The sequence below is a fragment of the Sinohyriopsis cumingii genome, chromosome 19 (assembly GCF_028554795.1).
Source record: "Sinohyriopsis cumingii isolate HCF-2022 chromosome 19, ASM2855479v2, whole genome shotgun sequence".
Classification (NCBI taxonomy): Eukaryota; Metazoa; Mollusca; class Bivalvia; order Unionida; family Unionidae; genus Sinohyriopsis; species Sinohyriopsis cumingii.
This window is the reverse complement of record NC_142979.1, coordinates 71,133,475-71,158,648: the sequence shown is the minus strand read 5'-3', so window position 1 is coordinate 71,158,648 and position 25,174 is coordinate 71,133,475. Positions and strand designations below refer to the sequence as shown.

The window sequence follows — 25,174 nt, the reverse complement described above, 5'->3', positions numbered from 1 at the left end:
TGAGAAGCTACTGGCAAGCTTTCTCACTTACCCACGTAGACCGAACCCAAGACTTGAACTCACGCAGACAGTGGTGAGATGGCAATGATCCATAATGATGAGTGGTTTAGGCCACTTGGGGTCCCAGATCTGTTTGTAAACACTGCTGTAGATAAATAGGATCAAATCAAAATCCTAATATAATTTCAGGACACCAGTCATTTGGATGTGGATGTGACAAAGCAAAAGACAAACTTGAGAAAGAAAGGTTCACTTGCCAAGCGCAGAAAACCATCTAGACAAGGAAGACGATCCATTATTGAAGAAGGAGAGAACAAGTTATTTCAAGATACAACTGGTTATTGTCATTATTATTCTTATGCTGTTTAGGATTTTTGGTAGGGCTGGGATTTGCTTTAAAATAAACATGCTTTCTATCATTTGAAACTAACTCACCTCCAAAGATGGTGGTTAAAATTCTTGTATAGCAACAGTTGTAAGAACATTACCTTGCAGAAAATTACCCCCAAATTTTGTTGATATTGTCACATGTTGCATGAGGTTTTCTGTCATCTGTTACAGCTTTTGCTTTCAGTTTAAATTCAGATCTCATTACCTGGTCAAAATCAATGAGTTTATATGTTGTTAAGGTTAGTAATTCTCTTTAGTGATATTGGGGGAATGTACCAGCTGGAAGTAAATGAAATTTGGATGCAAATAAATTCATAATTTATGAAATAAATATAGCATATTGCCAATCCTTTTGTAGATCTGATTTTTTCTTGTTTTTTTCTGCATTGTAAGCATGGGAACAAGTTTATTAATCATTTGACTTAAATATGCAGTTTTGTTTGCAATTTTGTATTGTCATTTTTGTTAGAAGCATTCTGTACCATCATTTCCATTCATTTGTTACATCTAGAACCCAGGCCTGAGAAAGATGATGATGATGAGGAGGAGGAGGAGGGGGAGGGGGAGGATGAGGATGGTGTGTTTGCTAAAGAGGACATGTCACCACCACACAAAAAGCCCACACCACCAACAGCAACTACAGTATGTTTTTAATTACTTGCATTTTGGTCATCTTGCTTTTGGTTTTTAGGTCTACTGATTATAGGACAGGAGGATTTTGGGATAGACTTTTGTTTGCTGCTAACCATCTGTTAGCACAAGGTATTATTATGTCTCCTAAATTACATGGAGGATTGACATGTAATTTGATACACATAATAATCACAAGGTTTATTTTGGTTTGGTTTTGTGCCAATTTTCAGCACATGATAGACATATATGGTGGCCATGTTATTTGGTGGAGGAAGAACCTTGGAAGGCCCAGCAATCCATGGGAAGCTACCAGCAAGCTTTTTCAGATACCTATGTTGGCTGAGATGAGAGTCTGACCCATGAGGTCAGATGAGATTGATCTGTAAAGGCAAGTGCCTAAGACGACTCCCCCCAGCTTTAGTTGGCTGTAAATGAAATGGTGCCAGTGACAATCTTGAAAAGCTTATCACAGTACCTTTAGACTGGACAGACATAATGATGTGGGCTTTTCAGTAAAGACTTATGATGTCTGGTAATAGTGAAACACATCCCAATATGACATTGAGTAAGGATGTAATAGCAGCTATCTTAAATATCTTGTTATTGCTACCCAGTTTAAACTGAAGTCACATGGACATGGGATTTTCACCAGAAGATATCGTATGATGTCAGAAATGAAAATGATGCAGATGTTACCCCAATGTGGCTGCCATATGAGCCATCTTAAAACATTACCACTGCTCCTCCAGAATGGAGGGCGGACTTCTTATAGTGTCCAGTTGGTTCTAAATCTTGCTGCTCCTTATCCTTACTTTATGTCATATCAACATGGTATTTTTGGTAAAAGACCTCTTATAATGTGTGGTTGGTTCTAAATGGAAATGGTGCAGATCTTACGTTTAATATAGGACCACTGTATCCATCTTGAAGATCTTGTTGCCACTACACCTTCAGGATGGATTTTCCCTTTGAACATCCGATGTTCGCTAAAAGACTTCTTATGTTAGTCCTAAATGAAAAATGATGCCCCCTTGGACATCAATTATGGCCACCATCTTGCTATGGTGGCAGGGGACAGTTTTGTAAATTAGCCCCTGGCATATTTCTTAACTTAAAGCTATGGTGTGACTTTTTGAACTATTATTGTGTAATAATAATTTAAAGATATGGATATATTTGTGAATTTGGTGGTCTTTCCAGCTTGTGTTGTTCTTGAAATTGATGTGAGGCTTGTACACGTCATATAGTCACTGCACCATATGTAGCCATTGAAATACAAACTGTCAGCTAGGAAGCAGAGCTAGCCACTTATAGCAGTAGACACATTGATTCAAGGCAAGTAGAATATCTCAAAAATTGCCTGGAGGACAACTATTTTGTATTGCATCAAACTATTAAGTACACAATGTTTTTCAAAATTATCACCTACTGGGAATGGGCTTGTGATTGCACTGTGAAAAATGCATGTAAAAATTTGGGGGTGGGGTACATTAACATTGTATTCTATGAATTTCCAATGACTTATCAGGTCAAGTGAATGATACTGGTTTTGTTAGGTTTATCTGTACAGTGATTTTTGTACAAAAATTTTGCAAAAATGAATAGAGCTCTCCTTCATTATAATGTAGTAGTTTGGGGTCCTTAACTGTTGATGGCATTATGTACAGAACCATGTTATGATGAGGTTTTGTTTGGTTTGGTTTGATTTAATGCCATTTATCAGCACATGATAAGCTATTTGTGGTGTCCAATATATTTTGCAGAAGAAGTACCCAGGAATAAGCACTGACTCATGGGAAGCTAATGGTAATGCTTTCTCACTTAACCAGTTTGGTCAAGCTGAAACCTGAACTTGCATGGTGAGATGTATGAGTGATCTGTAAAGGCAAGCATCTCAGACCACTCAGCCACCTTTGTCCCCACCTTGTTATGGTGAGAACTGCATTATTTATGGAACCAAAAGTATTGCAAGATTTGTGCATATGTCCCTAATCGTGGTATTGCATGAATTATCAGAACATGTCAAGTAAAAGGAAAGCAGCATAATATGAAGCTTGATGCTGTTTTCTTACAGCTTGTGTAGTCAGTCATACATTTGACAGACAAATTAAAATATGATTATTTAATTTTGGTCATGGGGTCCATATAAGTACATAGTTTGTCCAGAATCATGTTAATGAAGAATGTTACAACAAGGGAGATCTGTAATTAGATATAGGTTTTGTGAACACATATACCCCAAGGTTCTTTTCTGTTTTAGCTTCCATTACTACAAGGATCCAGTATGGAAAAAATCAGACCAACTGATCCGAAGGCAGTCAAGCCTCCCCCTGGAGGAGTGAGATTACCTGCCATTCCATCTAGTCAGCTGAAACGAAGCTCTGAAGAAAGTAAAGAGGAGATTACATCCCCTGTGAAACCTCTTCATTCACCAATGAAAGATTTGCCACCAGAACAAACCACTCAGTCCAATGATTTTGGCTTTGATTTGCCAAAATTGAGAAAGGCTTCAGTAGACAAGGATGAGGATTCATCTAATGCAGTCCAACATACTTATGAAAAACCAAGTTTACGGAGCATACCAAAAGTTGAGGGAGAGAGTAAGACAAAGGAGGAGACAGGAGTGTTTTCAAAACCTCAATTGAAAAGTGCACCCAAGGTAAATTCAGATAACAAGAGTGAAGAAATATCAAATGAAGAAATATCAACCAAGGGTGTGTTTAGGAAACCTTCACTGAGATCAGCTGCTGTAGACACTAAGACAGAAGATAACAACAAAGTACCTTATATTGGTGAATTTGATGTAAAGCTGCGTCAGGCACCAAGAAAAGGTTCTGAAAGTTTAGAAAAAACAAGTCCAGGACTTTTAGAAAGTCCAGTTTTACGTCCAGCTATTAAACTCACCGATGCATCAAAGATGGATGATTCAGACAGTCATTTCTTTGATAAGCCACCACTTAGAAACACGCCCAAGAAGAATGTTGAGACAAAGCCTTCAGAAGCAGATCAGCACACTTTTACAAAACCAGAGTTGAGAAACGTTAACAAGAAAAAAACATCAGATGTAAGACCTGATCAAGATGGTCACTTATTTGAAAAACCATCATTGAGAGGTACACCTCCAAGAACTACAAAGGCAGATGAGCTCCCAACTGGAAAGTTTGATAAGCCAGCTCTAAGAAGTGTTTCAAGGTCCTCTGTATCACCAGAAAAAGAGAAGACTAGTACTGCAAAATCTGGCTTTGAGAAGCCAGCTCTTAAGCCAGTAGAGACGATGCACAAAGATCCATTCGATATGGAGAAAAATGGCTCTGTTGAAGAGAGTGAAGAGAATAAACCTTCATGGTTGATAAATCTGCGAAGAACAGGGAGCCAGTCTGTGGAAGACAATGAGAAAACTAGGTCAAGTGAACCAGAATGGTTACAGGCAGCAAAGATTAAGAAAGCAAAAGCATTAGAGATCATTCATTCAAAAGGTAAATTTCAAATTAAAGTATTGAATATAATTGGAAAGCACACATTGAGTACAGAGAATATCAGGCAAAATAACCTAATACATAGCAGATGATTAGGGAAGAGTTCATGATTTCATCAAAGTATGTTTAGAAATATTTCCACAATTACTTTTTATATTTATTTTAAAGTTGTTTTCAGTGTTAGGTGTTAAAATTTGTTTGATTCAGCAGTGTTAAATTTACCATCTTATGTTGTATAAATTTAAGTTTTAAATAATTGCTTTACATTAAGATGCTTTTGAAGAAAAAGATATTGCAACAGTATAAAACCTTGCCTAGAAATGGTATTCTGTTTGTCTAAATCCAGAAAATCAGAACCAAGAGGTAGAGAAACTATCTGCACCTTGGGTGGAATCTAATATACTGAGAAAAACGCCGAAATCATCCCCTCTTCAGGAGAACAACACTAATGAGGAAAATAGGCAGATTTTCAGCACATGTCAAGAACGACGCTTGTCCAGTGGTTCAAGTAAGGATTCAGATATTGTCAGAGATACAAGAAGTAGAAGTCCATCTGTTGGAACAGGTTTGTCCATGATTCCTAAGCTTTTGTAATCTTGTTTGTAAATGGCATAAAACTGTTGTCACATTTCTGGCAATAATGGTAGTGTTGACATAATTAGGGTAGCACCTTTCTGGCAGTAATGGTGATGGTGATGTTGACAGTATTTTTTTTATAATGCTTTTGCATATATTTTGCATCAGTGGTTTTATTCATGCAAAGCTTTGGTACTATATTATTTCATGTCTGAAGTTTGTACTGCAATATGTAAGGAGGGATAATCATGAATGAGGTTTCAACTGCTTGGCTTTCCTCAGTAAACTAGAGAAGAGGTATTATACTAAACCTGGTTTTGGCTTCTGCATTGTTACTGGTGTCTCTGTATGTGTAAAACCATATATAGGTCTTCAGCTTCACTGAATCTCAATAGTTCTTCATTCCGAGGTCTTTGGCAGTAGTTTGGAGTGGGTTTCATAGCACCTACCTCCATGGTATATACATGGACATTATTGGAATTTTCTTGATTAAGGTTTTCTGCATTTAGCTCCTGTATTTTTCATCCTGTAGTTAAACATCTATTATCCAGATGCCCATTATCCAGATATTTGCTCATATGGACTGCAGCCATGTCCCCCCAAATTTTTATTTACTGCTGTGTACATGTGTCTGTAAATGAAAGCAATTCGCTGATCATGACACCAACATAAAACAAAATAACTGATATTAGAAACAGACACAATTCATTTTAAGCTAATGCAGTTATGATTGCAATAGTACTGTATTATGAGTGACCAATGTCCTCTTTTAATAGAAATGACTATAATTGAAAGGGGAACCACATAGTAAAGTTTATTCTTAAACTTGAATGTCACAAAGCAAATGGTGATATGAAAATACATAATTTGCATACATATATCTCAAGCTTATCAAGCATAATTTGATGTTGGAGAATTTTGAAGCAACATTTAAGAACCAAGGTTATGAAAATATATTAAAAATAATCTGTGGTGTATACCAGATCGCTATTATAGTGCCTCTAGTTTGATATCAGAAAGTAAACCAATGTTCTGTTTGTTGCTTTATATGATTTATGTCCTGTCACAGATGTGAAGTTTTTTTGTCACGTCATTTTTGTCTGAAGTTATTTTTGCATGATAATTATACAATGACTGCTGGAGACTTCTAGAAGCATCAGATAGGTAAGCTTTGTAATTGTTGATCACATTCTGCAGGCAGTTTGTGTTTTACCTTAATATTCATCAGATATATTTCTTTCAGGCTGCTTGCTTATGCATTAGTTTAAATAAATTCCTTTTTATATGCTCATGAGAAGGCAGAGAATAGTTTGTTATAATACTGTCTATCCGTCTGTCCATTGTCTCATGTCGATTGTCGTGTTCATCTGTACATCAGTCTCTTCACTGTTTTGTATCTGCACAATAACTCCAGTTTGGTGCCATCTACAGTAACCAGAATTTATAAGTAGTTTATAAGTAACCTGCATTGAGGGCAAAAATGAACCCCGTTATTTAAGGCTCAGAAGGTCATTGGTCAAGGAGACATGAAACTGAATGATGTAGAAGAGGCCCAATGTACCATATTTCATCATTATAAGAGTTTGGCTGATGGAGGCAGGAGTTGCAGTGGCCTAGTTAGTGTGCTCAACTTGTGACTAAATGGTTCAGGTTAGAATCAGCCCAGATCAGATTCTATGGTGTGCCCTTGGGCAAGGCAGTTTACTCTAATTGCTTTTGTTCTAAATAACCTATTTGTGTTGTGTGCCATAAAACACCGAGATGACCAAAGACCTGTGGACTGAAAGAAGGAAAGCTGTTTTCACACAATGACTTTACTTACTAGACTCCTTGACCGCACGTGGTCAGTGACTTATCTTTGAGATAAGAAAGACACATTAATTTTGGGGACAAAAAGGTCAAAGGTCAAAGTCATAGTGACTTTAAGAAGAAAATGTTTTCTACATGATCTGCTTTGATCAAATTTCCGTGAGAAAGCCTGCCAGTAGCTTATCGTGGGTCGGTGGTTCTTCCCAGGGTTTTCCAGGGTTCTTCCTCCACCAATTATACTGGCCGCCATGTATAGCCTATCTTGTGCTGAAAAATGGCGTTAAACCCTACAACAACAACAACAACATTGATCAAATTTCATGGGTGGTTTTCATTTGAAACAAGGAAGATACGTATTCATTTGGGGGTCAGAGATAAAAGACCAGTAATGAAAAAGAAAAATGATTTCCAAGTTCTCTACCACATGCTTTGACTGAAATTTATAGATAGCTTGCATTTGAGACAAGAAAGACACCTCTTGATTTTGGGGTAAATAGTTCAGAGGACATTGTCATAGAGACAGACCGCTCTGGTGGCCTAGTGGTTAGAACATCTGCTTAAGATGAGGAGGACAAAGGTTTGAACCCTGGCTCAGTCATGCCTTCAACTTATAAAAATGGTACTAACAGCTGCCTCGCTAGTTGATCAGCATTACGAGGTTGGTGTTAGGACTGGTCAGCCCGTTGTCAGGATAATGTGACTGGGTGGGACATGATGCTACATGCTTGCAACATGATGCCCCAGTGCTTGAAGACATCACTATAAACTGCCACACTGCAGACATCATAGTGATATGACTGACAATTTTTTAAAGCTACGTTAAAAATCCAAATCACACACACACAGACAGAAATAAGGAAAATTATATCTGTAAAATAACTCCAGTTTTGTTTCTTTACTGTGACCAAATCAGAATTAGAATGCAAAGTATCAAGCCAATTATGAAAGTTTTTACATTAAAGAAGTATAACATTCTTTTGACCACATGGTGGGCATATAGTGGACCATTAGTGGAATTCTTCTTTTGTAAGATTATAAAAAGGTACATTTATGCAGAAATTGTTATTAACTGACACCTGCATACATGGTCATGTAGGTAAAGACAATTATGTACCCAGCTGGATGAAGGGACACTCTGCAGGTGTTACACCTCCAAGAATAAGCACCACAAGCAAGCCTGATTTAATGAAGAGACCCACAGATGAACTCCCCCAGTGGAAAAAAGAACTAGCTGAGAAGAGGAAGGCAAGAAAAGAGTCAGAGGGATTGGTATGAACCTAAAACATAATTAGAGAAACAGAGAATTATTCTTTCTTTCTTTCTGAGGTAATGGCTCATAAATCCTAAATGTACTTCCAACTTTTACAGTACAAAATAGCTAAGAGAGATAGGACTCAGTAGTGCCTATAATTGTAATGAATGCTGCTAAATGTCATAATGTAACATTTAATGTTCGTTGTGAGGATTTTACTGGCTTTATACAGTAAGTTGTAACCCATAGAGAGCAAGTCTCAGTTGTGTCAATAAAGTGTTATGATGGCAAGGAAATTTTATAAAGTGACATTTACCATTGTTTATGAAATTGACTTTTTTTGGTCAATAAATTTCCCCTTTATGAAATTAACCAGTAACTCTGTAGGCCATGTGACCTTTATCATTGACAGTGCACTGTCTGCATCACAAATTGTGACTGTTGCTGTTGAGAAAGTACAAAATGGTAAATGTAATATTTTTCAGGTCAAAATTATCGCTGTTAGGGCACCTATAACTGTCCACCTGTGTGTTTTCCAGTCTTGCATTCATCTGTCTTCATTTGCAAATTTTTTCTTTTGTTGTATTTAAGACAAGTAAAGAGCATACCTTCTTCTGCACCTGCCTGCCTATCTACCTGTCTATCTACTTACTTACCAACAATATCTGCCTATCTGTTATCTTTCTTTTTGAGTATCTGTCTCCCTTGGCGTCATAGTGTGGTTTTCATTCTGGAATCTTATAATTAGACTAGCCTTTTTGCTACTGTTAAGTTTGCTTTTAGATCCATTTCTCAGGCCATTTAGCTGCAGAGGCACACAGCTTGGTATGTAGGTGCATCTTGGTGAGTGAAACACCCTCATGACCAAAAGCAGTTCACTGTGACTTACATTGAATGCTGCAGTGACTTTAGTTAAATTGTGTGTTTAGGTTCAGTTCTCATGCATATATAATTGTAGAGTTATGCAAAAAGGGTTTAATTGGGGGAGAGCATTTGTGTTCTATGAACATATTTTAAGTTGGTTAAGTATATTAAGTTCTAAAAGTAATCTGTTTAATTTTGTTGCTCTAACTCTATCTGCAATTATTAGATACTCAATCATTGTTGGTTGCTATACACGTTTCTGATTTTTCCAAAATAGGATCCAGCAGTCCGGAATGATGAAGCTGACTCACCAGGTGTACCTCTTTGGAAGCAAGAATTGTCTCAAAAGGGCCTAAGAGCAGCACAAAAGACAAAAGGTTGGTACTTGAATATGAAGTTGCGTTGCACCCCTTTGGTTATGTATTCATTCCACGGAGGCAATATCTGCCAGATTTAGAAAAAAACCTTTCCATGGTCAGTCACTGTGGTCTTTCCTTAGATTATGTAGTTGCCACGACTCAAATACTACTTCATTACATTATGTAAATAATACAACAAATCAAAATCTGGTATTTTTTTTCTTCTAATTTACATCTATGCAACATCACCTCCTGTTGCATATGACATCTTAAGGTCTTATAAGACAAAAGTGAAATGTCCCCGACATCTAGATGTACTCATTTAGGTGAAATGTCTGAGACATCCAGATGTACTCAAAGAGTGTGATTCAGAGAAAATGCCAGAGTCATTCAGGTGAAATGCTAAAGACATCCAGATATACTTAAAGAGTTGGATTCAGGTGACATGCCAGAGATATTCAGCAGTACTTGAAGAGTTAGATTCAGGTGAAATGCCAAAGACATCTAGATGTACTTGAGGAATTGGATTCATGTGAAATGCCTGAGACATTTAAGCTGTACTTGAAGAGATGGATTCATGTGAAATGCCTGAGACATTAAGCTGTACTTGAAGAGTTGGATTCATGTGAAATGCCTGAGACATTAAGCTGTACTTGAAGAGTTGGATTCCCATTAAATTCCCAAGACATCCAGAAGAGTTGGATTCCCTTTAAATTCTCAAGACATCCAGAAGTACTTGAAGAGTTGGATTCCCATTAAATTCCCAAGACATCCAGATGTATTTGAAGAGTTGGATTCCCATTAAATTCCCAAGACATCCAGATGTACTTGAAGAGTTGGATTCAGGTGAAATGCCAGAGACCTCCAGATGTAGCCTAATAGCGTGATTCACTTGAAATGCGAGACAGCAAGATGTGTTTGAAGAGTCTGATTCATTCATTTTTGTCATGTAAATTGAGTGATATAAATTGTATATTCAGTTATCAAACTCTTTAAATAATTTCAATCTTTGTATTTAAGGGGATTTTCAAAAGGAGAAATCACTGATCTCATCATTGGCAGACTTGCCAACTCTTATGATTTTGCTGTAAGTCTTTCGAATATTACGCTTAATATATGGACTTATGGCATGCTAGCATAAACTATGGAAAAATTATTGTTGCTGAAAAATCTGGATAATTGGTTCATCCGTGTTTTATTTGGATTGGGTTTCATCTAGGAATTAGTCAGGGAACCAGACTAACTTTACAGTATCACCACAGATGCTTTAAACTGCACCTGTTTGTTCTTGTGAAGTGTCTGCATGATCTAACTGTTGATTATGGAATTCTTAAAAATGTCGTCCAGAAGGCAATGCATGTTTAAGACAAAAGGGAAAATAAGCTTCTGGAAAAGTGTTAATAATCAACACAGAAGAATCAAAAAGAGTATTCAGATTCTTGTGAATAAAAGCTGGAAAGGACGCAATTACGTTTATTGGACATCACATGCCAATTTGAGTATGTCTCATGGTGATTGCCATCATCATGTGAAATGGAAAGGAATTTCCAACATGTCAAGTTGAGAGATAGCAATAAGTCATTGAGCTGCATAGGGTTTGGAACTAGAATTTGTGCAACTGTACTAGTGGTAAATAAATTCTACGCGTACATTACAAACTTTTCAGTTGAACATAATGTTGATCGTCGATGCGTCAAACTTTTAGTTACGTTTTCCAGCTTTACAGTAGTAGTTATTGATATTTTGTTACACGTTACTGAAAACTGGTATATCTTCTGGAAAAATTCAACTGCCTTACTGAGACAGACTCGTCAGGGTTGGCAGATCTGCACTGGGAGTACACCTCGCCCTTGATAATTCATAAGTGATGGGTGTCCAATAAATAAATTGGAGCATAAAGGAGGGCTAGAAATTGTGAGGTACACTCAAGCTCGACTAACACTTGGTGGTGACAAATTGACATTGATGAGAGTAGTAAATTCTATTTTCCTATACAGATAGAAGTCTGATTTTTTAAACATTTTGGATGATGCGAATCTGGAAGAAGTCAAATAAAGCCCAGTAATTAATATTATCCAATATTACAAGCAATACTAATATTGTACATGCAGCAGTAAAGTAGGAGTTTACATCCCTTTGGTGTCTTAGCACATATATCCATTTTTAAGTAAACACAAAATAATAAAGCTTCCAAACTTAAATTTCACTTGTTGACCTAGGCATGGCTTCATTACTTGTTATTCCACCACTAATTGTTGTTGGGGCCTTGGATGAACAAATGGTTTAAGGTAGTCACCTTTACAGATCACTGACATCTCACCTCTGTTCATTTGGTTCAGGACTTACACTTGGCCAGCGTTGGTTTGTGAGAAAGCTTGCCAGTAGCTATCCATGGTTTGATGGTTCTTTCCCGGGTTTTCCTCCACTAAATGGACTGACTGCCACGTATAGCCTATCATGTGCTGAAAAATGGCATGAAACTCGTAAGAATAACAACTGTTTGTGTGCCCACTGCTTGTTTTGCCCCCACTACTTGTTCTACCCATACTTGTTCTACTCATATTTGTTTTGCCCCCACTACTTGTTCTACTCATATTTGTTTTGCCCCCACTACTTGTTCTACCCATACTATTTGTTTTGCCCCCACTACTTGTTCTACCCATATTTGTTCTACCCATACTTGTTCTACCCATACTTGTTCTACCCATATTTGTTCTACCCATACTTGTTCTACCCATACCTGTTCTACCCATACTTGTTCTACCCATATTTGTTTTGTCCCCACTATTTATTCTACCTATACTTATTGTTTTGTCCCCACTACTTGTTCTGCTGCCACTACTTATGCTCCTCCTGCTTGTTTAGGTCCCGCAACTTGTTCTGTCTCCACTGCTTGTTATGTCCTCACTAATTATGTCCTCACTGCTTGCTATGTCCTCACTACTTGTTTTGCTCACACTGCTCATTTAGTCCATGCTACATTTTGCACCTGCTACTTGTTAAGCACTCACTGCTTGGTTTGCCCATACTATTTGTTAAGCTGACACTGCTTATTTTGCCCCCAATTTATTCTACCACAATACTTGTTGTGCTCACACTGCTATTTCTGCCTACATGACTTACTCTGTGCCTTGTGGACAAGTGGTCTAAAGTGCTTGCCTTTTCTCTGACAACTCACCTCTGTCCACATGGGTTTAAGTCTCAGGCTTGGCCAACATGGATATTTGCAAAGGTTGCAAGTAGCTTCCCATGCATCAGTGGTTCTTCCCAGGGTTTTTCCTGGGTTCTTCCTCCACTAGATATACTGGCTGCTATCTATTGTGTCATGTACAGAAAAATGATGTTAAACTCATAAAAGCAACTTGTTCTGCCTCTGCTACTTGTTCTGTCTTCTTTTCTTGTTTTGTCTCCTCCCAACTAGTTCTGCTCCAGCTACTTCATCATCATTACTAGAAGGTGCACCATGTACCACTTTGGGTAGGGTGGGGTGAATCAGTTCCTATCTTCAAGGTCAAGGTCATTGCTTAATATGTTTTGTTTCCAATCACTTTTCTGTGTGCTTTATGACTTTCAAACTGTTTGAGATTAATAGATGAAACTTATTTGTACATCACAGCTAGAAGATGCATTACATACCAAATTTTGGGGCCTATCTTCAGGGTCAATGTGACACGTCATTATTTTATGTCTTTCATCACCCTTTCCCTTCTACTGTGTATTTTATAAGCCATTGGAGAGTATGGCTTGCTATACTTGTACATAATCACTAGAAAGTGTGTCATGTATAATTACATTGTGTAGAGGTGCTATCATTGAGGTCAAGGTCACAGCTCAATATTTTATGTTTCTATTACACGTTCTCTTCTGCTCTACAATTTTAAGGTCATTTCAAATTGAGGGATGAAATTTAAAGCAACACCAATAGGTGTGTTGGGTACCACATTTGGGGTGAAATCTTACACGTCTAGATCACAGTTTAATATATTTTGTGTTTGATATTGCTCTCTCTCTGCTCCAAACTAACTTTGGAGCTGTTTGAAAATAAGGGATGCTACATGGTATAATTGTATGCCATCAGTAGCATGTGTGACATGTACCATATTGGTGGTATTTATCATCAAGTTCAGTGCCATGGTGTTACATGGTGAATTTTTATATTTCTTTCATTTTCGCTCTGTAATTTTAGTGGCATTTATGGTATAGGGATGAAATATGGTATAGCTACATACCATCACTACAATATATGTTGCATACCACATTGGGGTCCTGTGTTCAAGGTCAGGGTCATAGGTCAAATATTTGTTTTCAGTCGTATTTGCCCTTCTGCTTTCTAACTTAACGGCTGTTTAAGATGAATGAAGTTTGGTATATTTGTATGCTTTAGTGGAAGATGTATTGCATGGATTATTTGAAGACATTTCCTCAGAGTCAAGGTCACAGGTCAATATTTTAACATTTCTTTTGTTTCGGCTTTTTATTATTAAAGCTGTTTGAGGTACAGAGATGAACCATGGTATATTTGTGCTTTTGAGTTTAAAGTTCTGTGTCACGGTTTAATTTTTATAAATCCTTTTCTGCCCATTTCTTTAAATGTTTTATTATAACAGCATGAAACTGGTAGCTTCAAAGATGTTCCAGTCACTTTACAGTGCTGTCATTAAGGTCAAAGTCAGATTTCATAATTTTGACCTTTTAAGACCTCATCATGGTAGTCTGTGAGCAAATGTTAACTGAATTTGCTTGTTTTCTGATGTTTGAATATGCCATTGTCCACAACGTTTACAAAGTATAGGCAAATTTTATCTTAGAAAGCCTCGTTGGTTCAGCTTACAGTTTTTTAATCACATTTATTACGTGGCCCCACCTCTGAACTGCTTATAATGGGAGAAATGCTATAAACACTATAATTCATCCAAATTTTGGGTGAACTGTTCTCATTAAACCCCAAAATTATGTTATTTTCAATAGAACATTTTTCCATTTTACTAGAAATGCAGAGCTGATGTAGACTGACTTTGGTAATTCATATGGAATATTAATTGCTAATCAAATGTAAGTATAAGATTTCATTTAGGTGTTTGAAGATTTAGGACATGGAAACAATAATTACTTAACATGTGTAATATGTGAAGATTATGAAATAAAATATATTTTTCTGGCCTGGAGATCATAAAATTCAGAGACTTGAGTTTCCACTGTTGGCCAGTCAGAAATGCATTTCAGCATTAAAACCTTTTGTAATTGATAAAAACAAATTCTTGTGCGCAAGGTTAAACTTCAGTTTTATAATATCCAGGTCTGGTTCCCAGTGAATAGTGATGACCAAAATCTACATGTTTATTGTGTGATGGCAGATCTAAGTCTGACTTAGGTTTGCATTTGACACAAACAAATATAGTACATAATTTAATTCCCATATGTGTCGAGATGATTCAGTAGACAAGGGTTAGGACCAGTTCATGATAAATCATTGAGTGTGATTTAGATTTTTAATGTAGCTTTAATCATTTTCCAGTCATATCGCTACGATATTTATGTTAGGTAAACATCTTTTGTCAAAAGTGCATTTTGTTTTTCCAATGTGAACATCGTCTCTAGTGTTTTAACATTTTCTCTTTGTCCTAATTTTCCGACTAATGGAATAAACACAATTACTTTATCTTGATGTGTCAGTTCTTCTGGAGCACATCTGATGCTCCGGTGGTTGGATTGATTGTACGCTTTGATTCCACAATTTTTAAGGTAGCTTTAACAATTTTTCAGTCATATCGCTATGATGTCTGCTGTGCGACAGTTTATAGTGATGTCTAGCACTGGGGCATCATGCATTAGATATGTAGCATGATATCCCACCCAGTCACATTATCCTGATACTCGGATGACCAGTTCTAGCAATAACCTTGTAATGCTGAGTGGCTAGTGAGGCAGCTGTTGGTACCATTTTTTAAAGTCTTTTATATGACTCAGCCGGGGTTCGAACCTGTGACTTTCCGCTTCCGAGGCAGATGCTCTAACCACTGGGCCACCGGAGCAGTGATAAATCATTGATAAAATGATAATAAATTGAAGCATTAAATGTGATGATGGATAACTCTTTTTTTAATCTTAGGCAACATTTTTAAAATTAAGATTTGGGATTACTTGCTCTTGTAGATTTTTTTTATTAACCATATTAAGTTTTAGTGCTGTATGTTTGTCCATTACCAAGTTGGAGACCATCACCTCGGCCTATCCACCATAATATATTTACAAGACAATGTGGTCACAGCTTGCACATAGGGTATGGATTTATCCAATTTATTTCATTGGCTGAAAAGCAGATAGAGCAAAGTTGCTGTAAATGCAAGAAGATAAAAGTTTCTACAAAATAAATTAAGCTCTCCACCATCTACAGTTTTCAAAGTTTGTTAATATTTTGCACTTCGTGTACGGAAAAACCATATTGATACATCACACTCAGAGTTCAGGGTCACTATAACTGAAAGAAGAAAAATGGTCTCTGCACTGTAACATCATTTCTGTATCAAACTCATTATTAGATGACTTGTATTTTGGTTAAGGAAAGAGTCTAATGATTTTGGGGTCAAAAGATTGAAGGTCACAATGTCAGAGTCAGGGTCTCCATGGCTGAAAGAGGTAAAGTTGTTTCTGTACAGCAGCATTAGTTCTGCACTGCAAATAGGAACTTGACTTTTTTGGGATGGTTTGCTCTAAAGGTAAATAAGTAGTGTGCCTATTTTGGGGTAAACAGGACATAGGTCCGGGTTGGGGTCAGTTATATAATTATACTGTACAAATATTTAATTTATCTACAGAGAGAACCATTAAACACGGAATGTGTACATAATGTACTCTTGTAGCTCATTACTACCACAAGCAATATCTTATACACCTGTGTAACTTTGACACTGGAAGACAAGTTTAATATACAAAACTTCTGAAACATATTGGACTCCAACAGTTTGGTCAGCAATGAATTGCAGTTGTAGCATATGTGTTTTATAAAAACAGTTCTATTTGTTTTAGATTTACATTTTTAATAATTGTAACAAATTCTATTCTTTTTCCGTAGCTACACCTGAGACCAGTACATCAGCTGAGCCAGAATGGAAACGTCAAGCAGAGGAAAAGAAAGAAAGGCTTAGAAGTAGAGTGCAGTGATGATGCTAGTTATTAACTGACACACAAAATCAAGCATCCACCTGTTATGAATTCCACAGACCACTTATGAAATAGTCTTTATTTAGTGCATCAGAATTATCTTTTGTTTGTTCTACTCAGTATTCCTAACAAACTGCATAGACTCAGATCTGCCTGCACATTATACAACTTGGATATGGGTCTATCCAGTTTGGAGATGGAGTTACTTGTGAGGGAGTATATACCATGCTCATTTAAAAGTACCTAGAGAACTATCTTTCATTTTTAATAAATGCAAATATATTTTGATTTTAATACTGTGAATGTGTAAAAAAAGAAATAAATGAATTTAGATTTTTATTAATTTTTTAATAATGAATTATTACTAATGTTATGTTTCTTTTGTCTTCAGATATTTTTTAATAATTTATGCAAACAAATGAATTTTCACACAGATTATTAGTAAGTCATGTTGTACAAAGGAAGACTTTAATGTACTTTAAAATAATTGTTAAAAAGTGACAGCCTCTTTGGATTTCTGTTGGGTGTGGTGTCCAGGTTTTTTTTTGCTTTGGTTTCAGAATGATAGTTATTTGGAAATATTTGCCTACAAATCAAAGAATTACTCATTTTGTCATGTATATTAAGTTAAACTTAGTTGATACATTTACAACAATATACCTTGTGTAGTGAAGTTTTGGTACTTGATGATAACAATCCTGAATGCCAATGAAATAGATGAATGTCAAGAATACTAATTAATTTTACTGTAATTTTATTGATGTATTTTCTGTTTTGGATTCAATCCAAAATGATGCATTGAACATCTCTCATCATTGTACTTAATAATTATCAATGGAACATTATTTGCTTTGCATAATCATTTATTACTCATAGAGCTGTGGTGTTTATTGGAGATATATTGGGTACAGTCATAGGTAATTAGTCATAGAACCATTTTTAATATCAGACTTAGAGTTTTAAAACATTATCTAGTTTTTAGTTTGTCCATAAAGTTTGGACTTCTTGAAATCATGAAGTGTTGTTATCATACAGAGATAAAAAGGATTGGGACTTGTAATAATGATTATCTTCAAAGTACATATCCAACTTATAGGTTTTATATAAAACTTTTTTATCATTCAGTGTGTTATATATTCTGGAATCGACAAATGATATATTAGGTAACTTTCGTACAAGTCAGTTTTACGATATCACCAGTATCCATGGATTTGGTTACATAACCATTAAAATTACAGTCTTGATTTCACAAGTGACATTATAAAATCTTTAAATGCAGAAATTTCTAAATGTGTGCCTTTTCACTTTGTTTGCATTTTCATTGAATAACAATCCGTAATTTGATAGGAGCCACAGTATCTCCGTTGATGTAGCTTTGGGTTTATAATCCATGGTTTGTGGTTTAGATATCCACCAAAGCCAGTCCAGGTTGGCTGCCTTGGTTTGTCCTTGATAAAGTCAGTAATGTGATAAAAGTACTTTTAAAACCAATAAAAAAGAAAAAAACTAGAACAAATCATCACTTGTTAAGTAGAAAATAACATTCTTTTTAAAAAAATGAAATTTATGAAGTTGGTTGAATGTACATTTAATCTGAAATAAGTACCCCTTTAAAATTTATTTATTTTTGCACCTATTTGGAGATGATTATTCTCTTTTTCTATATCTGTAATTTGTGAATCTGCAACTCTGACTTGATTGTCAAGATGCCATTTATATATACTTCATTCTTATTGATGCTGACAGACCTTTGGAAAGCTATTAATGATGCTGTCTACACTCACCATGCCTTAATATTGAAGACAAGCAGTGGTGCTGTTACATATATTTATATATATAACTGTGTCAAAACGTATTTTTTAAACCTTATTGATTCATATCAAGTTTAAAAGCTTTACAGATTTGAGTGTTGACTGTGATAGTTTTTTTTAGCTGTACTGGTCATTGACCAGTAGAACTTATTGGATGGTCTGTTGTCCATCTTCCATCTGTCCATTGCTAATCCTCCAAAACATACCTGGAGGATTGCCCTGAAACTTTGCACATGCATTCACCTGATAGTCCAGTTGGTCCTAAATGGAAATAATGCTTGGAACTCCAATATGGCTGTCACAGCGACCATTTTGTTAGCACTACTTTTCCTAAATGGATGTTTATATCAACATAGTGTTTTCACTAAAAGATTTTTATTCAGATTTCGACACTAACTTGTTTTTATTTAGGAATCCCACTTGAATTCCTGCTTATGAATGCTGGTGGTCTTTCTGTTTGATAAAAGGTCCTTCTCATTTACAGTTATTCTTACTGAAAAAATGTATAATCTATACAACAAAAAAAACCCCACAAATATACAAGGTTGTTTTTATTACAGTTAACATTAGATTCATCAATGCTGTCTGTCATGGGTACATTCTTTATGCCAATAAAATGAGTGTAAACCTGAGAAGAAATAATAAATTAATTAATTAACAAAATTAAATAAACTAGAATGAATCTTCTAATGTTAAATTGGTGGTTTAAGAATTTACAATAAATAAATGGTATGAATATAAATTTAAATTGCTGGTTTAAGACTTTACAATATTATAAATGGAATGGATCTAATAACTGACAAAAATTGAAAGGAGGAAATAATATGGTCCTGTTCTGACCTGCAAGTATTGGTAATGAGCATTTCTAAACATGACAAGTATTTCAGAGGCTGTCTTATTTAGCAATATAATTGACTTCTTGCCTTCAGAAGAAGCATGGACTGCCTTCTCCGCTTTCTTTCTTAAGCTATCATTTTTGTGGTGCTCTGATGAGTCGTGGGTTCTGCCTGTATCAGTTGTAAAGGTTTTTTGCAGCCAACTACAAATGTTCCCATCATATGATACGCAGAACAAACTGAACATGTCATCTCATCCTTCTTCATGGTGTGGTTAGCCTCAGAAATTCCTGCTTCCAGGTATCTTGTTATTTTGATTTTCTTTTGGTTTTGTCATGTACACATTATACTTTGAGTTTCTCATGTTTTGATTTTTGTTGTTTTGGCTAGCAGATAGACATTATCAAGAAATATACAAATCTTTCAAATGTGTGAAAACACGTAACAAAAATTAAATTGCGTAAACGCTTAATGGTCTTACTTGGTTAACCCAAACAACAATTTACACTGAGCATCCAAATGACAATAATAATTTGGTTTAAATGGTATAGGCATGATTTTTGTTTCGTTTCAGCTTTGTTTCGCTTTTGATCTTTGCCATGTTTGAGATATTTATAATTACAAGAAAGATTTATAGAGTTGTATAACATGGGATAGATATATTTGTAATATCCACAATTTAAAATTTCAGGCCCCACAGACCACCCAATTTTAGGAAAGTGGTGGTCCTTCTGAAAATCAGGTGGCCTGAGGCCAGTGGACCTGCCTTAGTGTCTTGTTCATTTAATGAAGATCGTGCCAATCTGATGTCCAGTATGGCCACCACATGGTTATCATTACTCCTGAATGGATGGTCATATCATCATAGGGTTTTCACTGTAAGACTTATCATGATGTCTAGTTGGTCCTGAATGAAGATGGTATTGATCTGACATCCAGTATGGCCATCACACTTGCCATTTTGAAAATCTTGTTTCCACTACTTCTGAATGAATTGTCATATCAACACATATTTCATCCAAAGACTTCTTATGATGTCTAGTTGTTCCTAAATGAAAATGGCACTGATAAGACATCCAGTATGGCAGTCACAGCAGCCATTTTGAAAATTTTGGTATCGCCACTTCTCCTGATTGGATCATCAACATTGGGTTTTCTCCTTATGATGTTTAAGTGTCTAATAGCTGCCATGGCAGCTATTTTATACATTTTGTTACATCTCTACTTGAACAGAAAGTCATATTGATATGAATTTTTCACTAGAAAACCTTTTATGATGTCCATTTTGTTTTAAATGGTGCCAATCTGACATCCACTATGGCTACCACAGCAGCGATCTTGAAAATCTTTTTATATTTAATCTTGAATGGAAGGTAATATCTTGGAAATATTATCTTGACTTTTCTCCAAATGGATGGCTATATTTACATGGACTTTTATGCAGTTTACTGATACCTATTTGGTCCTAAATGAAAGTAGTGCATTCATACATCCAGTATGGCTGCCATGATGACTGTCTTAAAAATCTGCTTGCCATTATTCCCCCAGAATGGATGGCCATTTTGACATTTTCACTGAAAGACTTCTAATGATGTCTATTTTGTCCTGAATGAAAATGGTGTCAAGGTGACATCCAATATGTGTACTACAGCAGCTAATTTGAAAAATCATATGATAGCTCTAGAATATCAGAGATAGTTTCAACACTATAGTTAGAAGGAAGAAATGGTCTTGAATTCCTGGAAATTCTTTTCTGACAGTAGAGTGTCAGTCCCTTCTAGGGACTCTTGATTTTTGTTTAAAGGTTTCAGAAGAACATAATAGACAGTCTTTTACTGTAATTCACAGGGTATATATATTCATAAAATATATTTTTCCAATTTTTCAGTATAATTTAGCAAATAAGGCATTACTTTATTCTTGATATCTTTTAACTATTAGAAAAAATCTGGTTTAAAGGAACATTCATATTTTTGCAACTGAATTGTGTCAAATTTAAAGATTTGAAACACTTTTTTTTATCATGTTTTAGAAGCAAAAAAATATTTTTTTATAAATTTGATAATCAGAAAACTAATTTATTATCTTAAAGTAACCTAACTTTACACTAAAAGTTTTGGACTTTTATTTGTCCCTGTTTGATTCTTTGTTGGTTTTATGATGCTAGGACATTCTCATTTTTGTTGCTATGATGTTAGCATCCATGATTGTTTTCTCTCTTTCTTGCAGAATTTAAATTACACTTTAGGAAATGTTCAGAGAAGTAAAAAAGTAAAACGGGGGTCTTAACAAAATATATTTGTGTGTTGGTCTGTTAAGAAATAAAGTATATATTAGATTTTATTTTATTGCAGTTCTGATAAGAAGACCATTGAAGATTACCTTGTTTTGCTTTTGACCATTAAGAAATCCTTTTCAAATCTATGTCATCTCTGAATTAGATAGCAGACTTTTAGATCATTTTGTGTCAGGCCAGTGTTAGCAGGAAAGTGAGTTATATTGCTTATCAGCAGCATGGTGTCTATTTTGTAAAGCAAGTTTGTAGGTGGGTTTGACATGTGGATTTTACAATGTTTTTTTTAATTCTTTTCTTTCTTAAATAAGGTATCTTCCAATATGCCTGTTAACTACTCACATAAAAAAGGCAAGCTGTTCAGTTATCTTAAGAGTGAAATAATTTTGTTTATTATATGCTCATTATTTTCTCTGTTAACTTTTCATTGTCAGAATTGTTCAGTATTTTATGATATTGCACACCTTCATATTGCACTCACACGCAGGACATGTGTGCCCAATAGTGTATTAGGAACTGATTATGTTTTGATTGATTAAACTTGTTTCTGAATGAACTAAAGCAGATGTTTCGTGGACTGCCACATACCAGCTGCTTTGCTTCATCCGCATTAACTTTTTTGACACATTGTTTCAGATTTTGGCAGTAGACACCAGATTTTATAAAATTGCTTGGTACCTACAAATAACATGCAAGTTATAAAGGCATAAAATGTCTCTTTTAGTTGGTAATAAGAATGGTAAAATATACGTCTTACAGTTTTACATTCTGAATTTCATCATAATATACTAATTCTTAGTTCTGCAAATCCGAATTACATGAGCCATGTCCTGAGTTATCAAGCTTGATTACACATTTTGAAGTTGTACTGTAATCTCAGTTATATTCCAGGTGCAGTTACATCCTCCTTACTGCACTCAAAAACGAAATAAACATTAAATTCAGTAGCGTCTTTTTGATAATTGCACTTGAAACACTTCATATTTTCCCCACATTATGATTTCAAATAGTCAATGACAGAACAAACACACTTGCAGATGTAAACATGCTTCTCCCTTGCTGCTTGAACCCGATGTATTTAATGTACAAATTGCACTGATGAATCCGGTCCATAATCACCAAATTTCTTAAATCAACAAAAATACCAAAATCTATTCATTCCAGATCAAATGGAAAACTTGTTGCATACACAATATGACTCCAAATTTCAATTTTAAGTAGACAAAAATGCTATTTTCTTTCAAAACTTATGCGCAACAAGTTCAGATTTATCTGGGCGGAGTTCTGTGTGCATTAATAATGTTGTGTAATGATGAATCTGTGCTTGTGTATTTAGTTTGGAATACAGCATACATTCATTTACATTGTTTCTTGTAGTGCATTTTTGTTTATATAATTATGCCTTAGATAGAATAAGAAAATGAACATATATTAAAAAGGTTACTGCATTTGTATGACAAAATATGAACTCCTTTTGTCAGATGGATATACTGCACTCTCAAGATTGTGCAGTATTCCATCCAAAAAACTTGTTCATATTTTCCCATACAAATGCAGTAACCTATAAATCTAATTTCCATGGGTTTGTCTGATAAGAAATCTTTTCAGAGTTTAGAGGAAATGTTTACCTCATGTACTTGCTTGGAAATCAGATCCAACTGAAGACTTCGTAGATCCAGATTTGACATTGAATAATGAAGAGTTGGGTCTATGCAGGCTTTTGGGGGTAATCTGGAGACTTAGCATCATAGACCTTGATCTTCCATTGCATTATGCAAGAGCAAATCTTAGTCTATGTTGTTTACATTTTTACTTTGACTTGTAAGCGAGTGTATGCAGTAAATATAATGTACAGATTTGGAGATCATACTGATATGGCAACTTAATACTGCAAGATAGTTGATTGTATTTATAAATTGACATCTTTATATGTATATAACACAGGCACAGCAACAACCAGTCAGCATTGTTGCATAAAACAATGCAGATTTCAAACAGCTGTTCACTAAGTGATGCTGTCATGAGTCGGAACTTGTATGACAATATTGCCACATTTTTGTTTGTTCCTTGCCAAGTGCCAAGGCCATAGCTACTTGGAAAATTCCACTGGTTTTCTTTTGCCTTTGTCTGAAGACTGTTGCTATTTATATTTGACAAGCAGATATCAGTTGAAATATACTAAAGCAAAACCTGTCTTTAAAGACCACTGCTACAAGAGACCACATTCTTGATGCATGGATATATTTATTATATAGTGTTATGACCTGTGGTGAGTGACCACCTGTCCTGAGAGACCATTATTGTTTGGCAGGAGAGGTGATCTTTCAAGACAGGTTCTGTTGTACTACTAAGGACATGGCTTTTTGAGGTAAATGTGGTACTCTGTAAAAGTGCTAAGTATTGTAAAGAATTTGTACTGGATTTATGAGGACTGGGCTGTAAGGAAGACCTCTCAGCTGTGTATAAAATCTCAGATATTGGGGGGGGATTTTTTTGTGGTAAGTTTAATCGTAATGGTAATATATGATAACATCACCACCAGTCACTGGAAATCAGAAGTTGGGAAAACATAATATATCCTGATCAGTTAGCATGTCATTTCATTTTATCAGTAAATGTTTCATGAAAAGATCAGTAAATTTACCTTGACAGTGGTAGATCTACTAGCTTTAGCATGTTTTCAGTATTATCTTTTACTTTTGGCAAGATTTTTGAAAGCAAAATTAAAGCAAGAAAAAGCCATTTTGCACTTTTGCAGGTTTTTTAAAACAGAATTTAGTTTGTGGTGGCAAGGTTTAACGGGAGATAAATTGTGGCAGAGCGGGTCTAATGTGATCAACGTAGTGTGTGAATTATACATGAATAGCTACAGACATATGTTATGGAAGATATGGAGATTATTTTAATCAGTGTATGACTTGTGCTTATACAGAATTTATTAAACAAGAATATTTTGTCTGTATTTTTGTTTACAGCTTGCCTTTAAGGTGTTCAGAATTGTGTTTAATATTGTAATGCTGTGAGTTGATCTGCAAAGCTAAAAGGATCCATGCATTTTGTACATTTCATTGGCCACTTGTGTATAAAACTACATTTCATTGGCCACTTTTGTGTAAAACTGAGGTCAGTAGTGTATTTCAGAAGCTATTATTTGTTTGATTGTAAACATTGCTTGCATAACATTTGCAACATTCATTTTATGTATATTTCTTAATTACAGTTGTTTTGCCTACTAAAAAAATGGTGAGGGCGTATATTGTTGTACTTGTGCATCTGACATGAGTGGTGAGGTATCTGTGCTTCATGAATAAATCGTTTGTTTTTAATCTATACTTCAAAGAAGATTTAAAATAGGAGTTTGTTTTGTATTATTTTTACAGTTTAATTTAGTATGTAAATTGATAATCCATGCAAGAAATCATATCAAATGCATTTACAACCAAGAAAGCGACCTAACTCAAATGACATACAATTCATTTCTTTTTTTTCTTCATTTTGGGTCAGAGGATTATTATTTCAGTATCTGCTGTTTGATAAAACTCAGCAGCTGCTTTGTGGAATGGGTGAGACATTAACACTGATTGATTCTGAAGATGAATTAATTAAGTTCACTTGTTTGGGAATTTGTATTATGATTAAAATTCATTTTTCTAAAAATAATTAATGGTCATTAATTCTTTTCCTTCATATGCTAAAAGAGTATTTTTTTTTTCC

The 25,174-nt window shown here is 35.2% G+C and overlaps 1 protein-coding gene across 4 annotated transcripts in view; it reads left to right on the top strand.

Moving 5' to 3' along the window:
- Window positions 1-24,813, top strand: part of LOC149775930 (uncharacterized) — a 78,050-nt gene extending 53,237 nt beyond the window's left edge. For 3 of the 4 annotated variants that reach the window (XM_089944027.1, XM_089944022.1, XM_089944023.1), the window contains 7 exons: window positions 190-337; window positions 902-1,032; window positions 3,284-4,499; window positions 4,846-5,064; window positions 7,981-8,153; window positions 9,278-9,377; window positions 16,432-24,813. In XM_089944027.1, the coding sequence (XP_089800153.1) occupies window positions 190-337; window positions 902-1,032; window positions 3,284-4,499; window positions 4,846-5,064; window positions 7,981-8,153; window positions 9,278-9,377; window positions 16,432-16,520 (2,076 nt within the window). In that variant the 3' untranslated portion in view covers window positions 16,521-24,813. Of the gene's footprint in view, window positions 1-189; window positions 338-901; window positions 1,033-3,283; window positions 4,500-4,845; window positions 5,065-7,980; window positions 8,154-9,277; window positions 9,378-14,348; window positions 14,412-16,431 lie in introns of all 4 variants that reach the window. The other variant, XM_089944024.1, reaches the window with a different exon arrangement.
- Window positions 24,814-25,174: the final 361 nt, after the last annotated feature.